At 62.5% G+C, this 10,304-nt stretch overlaps 1 protein-coding gene across 2 annotated transcripts in view; it reads right to left on the bottom strand.

Annotated features, from left to right (window-relative positions):
* AXIN2 (axin 2) overlaps positions 1-10,061 on the bottom strand; it is a 28,859-nt gene extending 18,798 nt beyond the window's left edge. Inside the window, exons 1-2 of one of the 2 annotated variants that reach the window (XM_027519230.1) lie at positions 9,866-10,061; positions 6,459-7,391 (exon numbers count right to left, since the gene is read on the bottom strand). In XM_027519230.1, the coding sequence (XP_027375031.1) occupies positions 6,459-7,273 (815 nt within the window). In that variant the 5' untranslated portion in view covers positions 7,274-7,391; positions 9,866-10,061. Of the gene's footprint in view, positions 1-6,458; positions 7,392-9,865 lie in introns of those variants that run through there. The other variant, XM_027519229.1, reaches the window with a different exon arrangement.
* Between the last annotated feature and the right edge of the window lie 243 nt (positions 10,062-10,304).

Genomic DNA, 10,304 nt, shown 5'->3' on the forward strand with positions numbered 1-10,304 from the left:
AACACTTCACAGCAGAACAGACCTTATAAAGGGCCTAACCCGGCCCTCAGTTTAAAACGTTAAAGAAACCAAGAGCTACCACCAGTGATGGGAACAGTCAACTCACTGGACAAGACCCTGATGCTGGGAAAGACTGAGGGCAAAAGGAGAAGGGGGTGACGGAGGATGAGACGGTTGGATGGCATCAGTGACTCAACGGACAGGAGTTTGAGCAAAGACCAGGAGAGTGAAGGACAGGGAAGCCTGGTGTGCTGCAGTCTATGGGGTTGCAAAGAGCTGGACATGACTGAGTGACTGAACCAGCACCACCATCAGCTCAGGCTCAGTGTGGGTGGGTCCCATCTCCTCCCTGCCGCACCCCCGCCAGTACAGGAGGTGGTCAAGGACTGTCTGCCACCCAGTCATTGGCAAGGCCCCCCAGGGAGTGATGGAGCCCCAGGTGGGGGTGATGCTCTGCGGGGCGGCCACGTGGAGCCCACATCAGGTCCTGGAGGAGCTGATGGCAGCAGAGATCCCCAACCTGCCGGACTGAGCGAGGCCAGATCTCGGAAACGTCAGGTGGCCGAGCAGCGACCAGGAAGTGCTCACAAGGAGTGTGGCGTGAGCCCACTGGACACCTTGGGCCAGGCCACCCTGCCTGGCCCCGCCGCTCCGGCCTCGCTGGCCCACCTGTGAGGGTGGGGGGGCCTGGCCCCTCCCTCCTTGCCCGGATTCTCGGTGCTGATGCCAGGAGGCCGGGGGATCCTCCATGACTTGGAACTGGTGTCCATGTCTCCAGTGTGGCATTTCCAGACAGCAGGGCAGGAGGAAGAGGGAGGAGGGGACCGCCCACGAGAGGCCCATGGTCCTCCCAGAGCAGAGGCGGGCGAGGGGTGGCTGGTGCGAGCACTCACGAGGAGACACACTCTGCCGTGTCTCCACTACGGGCGGGACAGGAGGGGAGTGGAAGAAAATGCTTCCCCGTGGTCAGGTGGCCCCAAGCTCCAATCTCCTGGACAGGCCCCTGCCTCAAAGCAGGATGGAGCTTCCCAGGGGGCTCAGTGGTAAAGAATCTGCCTGCCAATGCGAGAGACACAGGTTTGATCCCTGGTTCGGGAAGATCCCCTCAAGGAGGAAATCACAACCCACTCCAGCATTCTTGCCTGGGAAATCCCATGGACAGAGGAGCCTGGAGGGCTACAGTCCATGGGGTCCTGAAAGACTCGGATATGACTGAGCGACTGAGCAACAAGAAGGATGGAGGAGATGACGGTCCTCAAGGGCTCCGTCAGGTGGAACCGGGAAGCTCCCAGCCAGCTGGGTGTCACAGCCTCCACGGAAATGGGGTCCACCTCAAACAACGTGTGGTTCAGATAGCCACTGGCCCCGGGCTGGAAACACCTTCCAAGGGCGATGCTTACAGGGGTCCTGGTAAGGGGGCGCTGTTTACAGGGGTCCTGGTAAGAGGGCACTTTACTGGGGTCATGCTAACTCTCCAGAAAACCACCCAGCAGCAAACACAAGGCGCTCTCGGGCAGGGTTATCAGGGTGACTGCACAGCGCTGGTGTGTTTCCCTCCTGAAGGCCTGTCCTGCGTGTGCAGGTGACAAGCCCCCTGAGAGCAGGGCCGGCCCGTCTGCCTCCCCGGCGCCCACCCCCCAGCACTGCCCGGCGTGTGGCTCGTGGCTGAAGCTCACAGCTTTGTCCACACTCCCTTTTTTAAGGACCTAGGACACGGTTGCTGAACGGGTTTTTCATCTAAGAGGTGTACCACAGAGATCAAAAAAGCCCAAACAGGCTTAAATAGCCTCTGTGCCCCTGCCCATCCCGTGTTGCTATCTCTGCGGTCTTCACACATCTGCATCACCAGGTGAGGGCTGCAACCGCACGGCAGGGACGGCGTGACTGAGACCCCCCAGCAGAGCAAGGTGCCTCCCGCAGACGCTGCGTGCGGACACCGCTCTGCGCTCCCGGCCAGACACCGGGGCCCCAAAATAAACTGGGCTCCCTCCCTCCCAACACAGACGGCTACTGTGCCACCAGCAATCACACGTGGAATGTACTGCTCTTCGCTCAGTCCCTGTAGTGAAGTACAGGGATTTTCCTTCCATCATCACAAGATGACTCAGAGGAAGGTGGAGAGTCCTAGGGAGAGACACAGACTTGATTTTTTCTTTTTTCTTTTTAAAAACCCAGAACTTTGTCAAGATCTCCACAAAGTTTGGAGAAAATGAATTAGAAATCCTTTCTTGTGATCGCTTTAAAAAAAAAACAAAGAAACTCAACCAGGCTACAGTAATTGTACCCAGATGCGGATTATTTCTTCAGGGCCATGGTGCTCCTAGTTGCTGCAAGCCCCTTCTATTCCTCCAGAGAGCAGAGGCCGGGACAGGGCTTGCGTTGGGCACCCCCAGGCCTGCGGCTTCAGGGTGCACAGGGCCTCGGCAGTCAGGGGGCAGAGGCCCCTGGGACCCTGCTCCGCATGCCCCCGGCCTGGTCTTATCTGTTATCTCCTGCGATCCTGGGGTCCCATCCCCACCCCCAACTCCAGGGCCAGGCCCATACACAGAGAGAGCAGACTCGGCCTTTGGGACCCCTTTCTGGGGCCCCTCTCAAAACAGCGCACCTTCAAAGGCATTGGCTTCTAAGGCTGTGCGTTTGAGGCTCTTCTTTTCAGAAGCCCTCTAATGATTTCCTCACCAAGTCCCCACCCAGAAGGGGCCGCTCCCTCCCGCAGCATCTTCTAAGGGAGGTGGGGAAGGTGGAGGGCGAGGCCAGGTTCGCAGGCGAGGCGCACGGGGTGGGCGTCGGCACAGCGCCCCCCTCGGCCAGCTCCCAGCACAGCCTCCCTCGGGCGTCATGTTCTTCCATGATGTTGAGGCCAAGCTGGACTCCAGTGGCTTCCACAGAAACGGGCCCCATCGGTGATGGCTTAGGGGGGACAGGAAGCACTGGCAGCTGGCAGGGGACACCTGCTGGGCCCCTGATGTACCGTGAGGCCATGAGGCCGGGGAGCCAGTGATAGACGGGAGACCACCGAGAGGGCGTCCCAGCACCAGGCCAGCCCCCACCAGGCCGCCGTCCTCCAGGGAGGTAGGGAGCATGTGTGCATGTGCGTGCGTGTCCCTCCTCTGAGGACCGTCTCCTCTTCTATGAGTTTGTGTCCTTTCGTGACCCATGGACTGTAGCCCGCCAGGCCCCTCTGTCCATGGAATTCTCCAGGCAAGAACACTGCAGAGGGTAACCATTCCCTTCTCCAGGGGATCTTCACAACCCAGGGATCAAACTCACATTTCCTGCACTGCAGGTTATTTTTTATTGTCTGAGCCACCACGGAAGCCCCTTAATATGAAACCCAACCAAATCAGTAAGAACAAAAACCAAGTCTTTGAAAGTGAGGCTCCTCTGAGTGCCCAAGGTAAACTCAGGGCTTGGGGACCAGCTGGTGCCCTTGGCATCCAGCTGCCAAGCCTGCTCCTCAGCAGCTGGTGACAGGGAGCCCTCAGCAGGACTCGGGCTCCCTGTCTCCTTCATTTGACTAAATCAAGCTGGTCTGTAGGCCAGGGACCTGGCTTCATCAGTGGAGGGGAGGCTGACTTGAGCTGGAGACGCTCCCTACATCCCAGGAACTAGCTGGGAACGTGGACACAAGTTCAACAAGTACAGGAGGTCGGGGCGGGGGAGGGGACACCTGAGACCGATGGGCACAGAGTGAAGGGACAGAGCAGGTGATGACATAGTTACCCCCACAGGGGATGGTGAGAAGAAATGTGGGAGACCCCTGTAAGTCAGTGATTGCTCAGAAAGGCAAAGCACGCTTGCTTCACAACAAAACCACCAACAGAAGCCCTGGTCGTGCCCCCAAACAGTAAAACAAGGTTGCCCTGAGCCCCACATCCTACTCGGGAGCTCAGTGAGTTCATGAGCCCCAGGACAAGCTCTCTGAACAATAAAAACCAGTCATTTGTGGACCTGGCTTGACCACATAGGGACCATAAAACTCCCCTGCTCAACCTGGAGGAGCTGAGGCTGGAAGCATGACGTCTGCTCACGAGTCACAGAATCTCTTCTCCCCTCCCCACTTTTCCGTGATCATAAAACTGTAGCCCAGTGAGTTCTTGGGCCATGGCACCCCTTTGCCTGCCTGCTTGTAAACCTCACAAGCGTCCTATTCTAACAAGTCACTTCGTATCTGTCACATTGCATCTGAGTTCTTTTCTGCACTGAGACATAAAGGACTAAGGTACTGGAGCTCTTCAGAGCCCCCGAAAGGACACAAACTGCTTCAGAGGTTCACAGTGGACGCGGGCTAAGACTCAAGGCTCACTCTTTGCAAGTGAGACCTGAACCTGGTTGCCCTTTTCACACAGCCAACAGTGAGCATGAGTAAATCAAGCTAATTATAATGCCTTATGTCTGTTCAAACCATGTCCCTTTACAAAGGGCTTTCCTGTTCATTATTCTGATCCTAACAGCAACCTGTGACATCAGCAGAAGGGACAGTGCCCTCTCAGCTTCAGCAAGAGTTCAGCCCAGGTGGGAAGAGGTGGTCAGGGCTGCACCTCAGGCCTGTGAACAGCTCGGTGCAGCTCCTAACACACCGCAGGCACCCTTGAGTATCTTGCACGTTAAAAAAAAAAAAAAGACTGGGGTAGGTCTTAATCCCTCTTTGACAATGCCCAGGTAAGACTTGCAGTCCAGGTAAGGTACCAGCCTCTCAACCCAACAGGGGGACAACGTCAGGCAGGAATCTAGTAGGAAACCCAGGGGGCCAATGAACAGGTGTCATTTACATATGAACAGCACCCACCAACCCCAACCCAAGAGGCTCGGAAGAAACACAAAGGAGGATGCTCGCCTGCAGACACCCCGTTAAAGCTGAATCCTGGTAGAAACACCCAGGCTGGGCCGGGAGGGGGCGGGGTCCCGACTGCCCACCCACAAAGGGGAGGGTCCCAGGAGGGTCCCGCCCCGGAGCCCGAATGGCTCCAAAACCAGCCAGGGCGCGGTTTACAAAGGTGGCGCTCTGGGCCCTGACCCCGGGGGGACACTGAAGCCCCACTGTCTCAAGGCCCCCTGAGAAGCCGCCTGACCGCAGGCCTTAAGTAGCCTCGGCGACCGCTGCCAGCCTGGAGGGCACGGAGGCCGGCGGGGCTTTCCCCAAGTATCCGCATAACGGAACGGGCAGGGGTGGCAGGTGGCCTGGAGCTGCTAGCCCCAGAAGTCAGAGCCAGCATCTTTCTCCAAACAGCCCGAAACCATAGCTTAAAGATGCTGAAACAACTCGGTTCCGATGATCCTTGGAGCCCTTGACAAGCCAGTCAGGTCCCATCGAAGGCGGTGGTGGACCAGATGTCCGCCCGGGAGACCAGCTCGCAGAGCCACAGGAGCGCCCCCTGGCGGTGCCAACGCCACCCTTCCCTCCCAGCAGGACCACCCCCGGACCACCAGCTTCCTGGCTCAGACCCGGCTCCCCGCCCCTCCGAGGCCCGCCGGACCCTACAGAGGGAGGCAACCTCCAGAGACAGCAGCCAGGTCGCACGCCCCTTCCCACAGGGTCAGCGATAAGCTGCTCCAAGAGCAGCCCAGCGGCCGGCCCCTCCCCCGCGTGCCATCAGAAACAACCTGGAACTCAGAGGCTCATTCTCTTTGGATATTTGGAAGCGGAGAGAGAGAGAGAAACAGGAAAACTCATTCCAACAGGAGGTCTGAAGTTGCCTCCAAAGGTCAAGAATCTTAAGACTTGGCCGTTCTATAAAGAACTGCTTGTCCTCCAAGCCTCCAAGAGAGAAGGCAGTCCAGGGCCCAAGTCCTCTCCCGCCAGAACCCCCTCTCCATCAGCAGTGAGCGACACAGGCACCAACCGGGGTCTGCCCCCAGGGCAGCAAGCATGTAAGACCCAGCAGCAGGTTCTAAAAGCACAGGACCCTTCACTGGGGAGTCACAGGTCCCTGCCTCCTCTGGAGGATTCCTCGCAGGGTTCACATCTCGTTCCATAAAGAACCACAAGCCCAGTTGTTAAGCCAGCTGCTGGCTCTTAACATGAAAGTTCAAACGATCCCACTTACCCCCGTGGTCTGGGCACACATGCTACCACCTGGGCCGCCAGCTCCGCCAGCATTCACTCCTCACCACTGAGTGACCCCTTCCCAAACCGGCGCTTAGTGTCTGACTGACTCTCCTCGCTGCCCCTCTAAGACTGGTGCAGGATAATGAGTAACCACATTGAGGCATTCTGCTGCCACTGTCTGCAGCCGGCACTGGGAGACTCCGAGTATTTAGCTGTGCGTGCATCCCTCTCCTCTCCTTTCAACAACAGAAAGCCAGATCAAAGGGTTCGTGGCCAGCGGTCCTAGTGCAAGACAGACCTCTGTCAGCCTCAGCAGCACATCTGACCATCCATCCATCCACCCTCCTTAACTCAAAACATCTGCAGAGCCCACTTCATTTCCCACCCCCCCGTCCACCCCAGGGCTTACCTGTATCCGCTTTCGATGGTGTCCATGGCCCTCGCGCTGGCTGTGGCCCTCAGGGTCTTGCTGGACAAGCCCACCACAGTGGGGGGGAGTTTGCACTTGAAGTCGGCACAAGTCCACTCCTCCTCCTCATTCAAGGTGGGGAGGTAGCCACACACAAGCCTGAGGCTGCCCAGGCCTCCCTGACTCAGGTAAGCTGGGTTCTCGCCCCCACTCCCCACATACTGGAGGCATATGTCCGACGTCAGAAACGTCTGGTAGGCGTTCTCCTCCATCACGGCCTGGACCTCGGTCTGGGCCTGGTCGAACATTACTGAGTCAATCTGCTGCTTCTTGATGCTGTCCCGAATGTACGTCTTGGTGGCAGGTTTCAGCTGCTTGGAGACGATGCTGTTGTTCTCGATGTACCTTTTGTAGATCGCTTTGGCTACTCGTAAAGTTTTGGCATCCTTCAGGTTCATCTGCCGGAATCCATTGCAGGCGAACCAGAAGTCTAAAGTATCCACGCATTTCTCCCGCTCCAGGAAAGTCCGGAAGAGATAAGCACCGTCCTGATCGCCCAGCAAGGAGTGCAGAGACTTGGTCCACCTGGTCAGCGGGGAATCCGGGGACGCCCGGCCCTCCGGCTCCCCCAGCCCGCCCTCGTTCCGCCGGGCGCTGGGGGAGACGGGCGAGGCCTTGGCGGCCGGGCCCTTTCCCACGCCCGGCTGGCACGGTGGGGTCTCCCCTTCTTCCCCGGGCACTGGGGGCCGCGGGGCATCCTCGCGGAAGCTGCTGCTGGGGTCTGGGAGCCGAGGCACCAGCACAGCACTGCTCATGGCGAGTGCCTTCTTCTCGCTGAGTTTAGGAATTTTTTTCTTCTTCCAGTTCCTCCCAGCAATCAGCGTGGTCTCTCTTTCTCTCTCAAGTCAGCAGGGACTCATCTGAGCCTCCTTTCTGGGAAGAAAAGGAAGGGGGTGGGGGAGGCAGAGAGAAAAGGGTATTGATATAATCAAAACCAGATCTACCCAACATCAAAGCAAGAAAGTAAACAGGCTTTTCAACTCCTCAAATTCAAATCAAGCAACCCAGCTATCTGCGAGGTGCTCATCTAAAGTATCAGACGCTGCTTTTTCAAAGGCGAAATCTGAGCTCCCCGCTTGGGGGCGGGGGCGGGGAAGGGGCGCGGGGAGGGTGGGAGGTGGGGCAGAGGGCCCGGGAGGTGGAAGACACCGGCTTCCAAAACCCCACCCGGCCCCGGCGCGCGCAGGGCAGCCCGGCGCGCCCCTCCCCTCGCCGGGACAGCACCCACTCCACAGACGCGCGCCCCGAGCCGCCGGGCGGTGCGCAGGTGAAACCAATTTCGGTCAATTTCCCCACGCGGCTCTCAGCACAGATACTCGAGCTCCAAACGTGCCCTTCCCCGGCATCTGGTTCCCATCCCCTCACCTACCCCTTCCCACTCCTTAAAAATTCAGAAGAGCCTCGACCGAGCAAGCAGCCCGCCCAGCACAGGGAGGGATGGGCTCCCGGACTCCCAGCTGGAACCACCCCCCCCCACCCCGCGCCACCCCCAGATGGAAACGTTCGCTGCGCCCCGCCTCCCGCCAAGAATCCGGCTCAGTCTACACCTCGGTTTTCCCGGTTCCCCGAAACCAGAAATCCACTCACTCAGACAAGGCTTTGATCTCTCAACTTTGCCAGAGAGCGGAGAAGCCTCAGGACTCGCCGCCCCCTGCCCCCCGCCCCCCCGGAGCCGCAAACCCTACAAAACCGGATCAGAAACCGTCTCACGCTACCACCGCCTGTGCCAAGAATCCCAAACTCTGCTGACCTCAAGCCTCTTTTTTCCACAAGCAAAAAGTCTTATCTAACCAATAAAGCAGCCGCTCACCCCAGCATGGGAAGGATCAAACTCGGGAGAGCGGAGGGGAGGGCTGGGGGGGCGGGTGGGCGCGACACCGAACCGGAGGCTGGGGGCCCTGGGTGGGCGCGCGGGGCCCCCGCGCGGGGCCTCAGGCCGCCAGTAGCGCAGCGCTGCCCAGGCGGAGGGGAAGGGGGTCGGCCCCGTTACCTGGAAGACGAAGGGGGCCCGAGGGCCGGCTCTCATCGCTGTCGAGCGCCCCCCACCCACCCCGGCTCGTCCCCCGGCCCCGGTCCACCCCGACCGTCCGGAGCCCCGGGAGGCGCTCGCAGCCCCGAGTCCGGGCGCGGGTCGGAGGCGCCCACAGAGAAGCCCGGAACGCGGCGGCCGGTCCAGCAATGGCGACGCGGAGGCTCGGCCTCTCCGCACGAGGGGCCGGGGCGGCCGGGGCGCGGGGCAGGCGGCAAGAGGGACGCGGGGAACGCAGGCGCCCCGGGCTCGGGCCGCTCCGGCGCGCAGACTGAGCCTCGGCCGGCGATCGGGGCCCCTCTGCGCCGACCGGGGGCTGGAGGGGAGGAGGGGAGGGGAGGAGAGCGCGGCGGGAGGGGGCGGGGGAGGGGAGGGGGCGCCGCCGCCCTTTCATCCCACCTCCCAAAGGCGCCCCGGCGCACTCTCGCACCCCGACTCCTACCCAGCGCCGCCCCGGCGCGACACCCCCGGGGGAGGGGGGGGGTCTGCCCCCGCTCCGCCCCCACCGATCGCTCGAGTCTCTCCGCCCGGCCCCCGCCACCCCGGCCGAGCCCCCCGGAGCGCCGGGCGCCGCGCCCGCCACCACTCTGCGCGCCCGCCCGGAGCGCGCCCCGAAATAGCCGGCCTGCCCACTTCAAAGGGCCGCCCGGCACATCAAAGCGCGCGGGCCGCCCGCCGCCGCGGCCTCGCACTCACCAGGGGTCCGCGCGCGCGCTCCGCGCCCAGACCTCGCGGGCGCCCCGGGCAGGGCCCCGGCCCCGGCCCCCGGATCGGCTCGCCGCCGCGGTCCCAGGCCCCCCGGGCCGGACCCGGTGTCGGGGAGCATGGGGAGGCGCGCGGCCGGGGAGGGAGTGCGGGGAGCCCGGCGGCGAGGGAGGCGGCGGCGCGCCCGGCCGCCCCGCGTCTGCGGAAGATCCGAGTGGGCCTCGCCCCGCCGCGGCCGCCCTGGCCCCCCGGCCACGCCGGCCGGGCTTTCGACGCGGGCGCCGCTTCCAGCAGCCGCTCCGCGCACCCCACGTCCTCCCGGCGCTTCCAACAAAAACTGCGCCGCGGACCTCACTGTGCACTTCAAAGGCGCGGGCCGGCGCACGGTCCTGAAAGGGAGGTAAGCGCCCGGCGCGCCCGCGCCGCCCCCGGGCCCCCGCCGCCCCTCGGCGCGCCCGGCCGGCTCGCGGCCCCCTCCCCGGCCCCCCCCGCCCCCGGCCGGGCCGGAGCCCCTCCCGCCCCCGGCGCCCGCGACGCCGCCGGGCGCGCCCTCGGCCCCGGCCCGGGGGGCCCGCGGGGCAGCCGCTCGGCCGGGGCCGCGCCTCCGTCCCACCTTTCAGAGCGCAGCCGGCGGCGGGGGACCCGGGCGCCCCGGGCCCGGGGCGGCCCCGCGATTCATGGCTGCGAGCGCTTCTCTTCACTTCCCGGCGCCCGGCGGTACCGAGTTGCCAGGACCTGATCAAAGCGCCGCCGGCCCCGCGCGCCCGCCCCGCCGCCCTGATCCCGCCGCGCCAATCCCCGCCGCGCTCGGCCGGCCCGCGCCGCCCGCCTTAAAGGGGCCGCGCCCGGCCCGCCCCGCCGGGCCCCCGCGGCCGCCCGCGCCCGGCCCGAGTTCTGGTTCCGCCTCTCAAGTGCTCTGTCCTTTTTGCTCCGGCTTCCTCCGCCAGCCTGTCCCCGTCCACCCAGCTCGGGAAAGCAACAGTTTATTGTAGCATCCTGGCCATTCTGAGAATTGCAAGCAGGCAGATTTTTTTTTTTTTCCTATCATCAAA

The sequence above is a fragment of the Bos indicus x Bos taurus genome, chromosome 19 (assembly GCF_003369695.1).
Source record: "Bos indicus x Bos taurus breed Angus x Brahman F1 hybrid chromosome 19, Bos_hybrid_MaternalHap_v2.0, whole genome shotgun sequence".
In the NCBI taxonomy this organism is placed as follows: domain Eukaryota; kingdom Metazoa; phylum Chordata; class Mammalia; order Artiodactyla; family Bovidae; genus Bos; species Bos indicus x Bos taurus.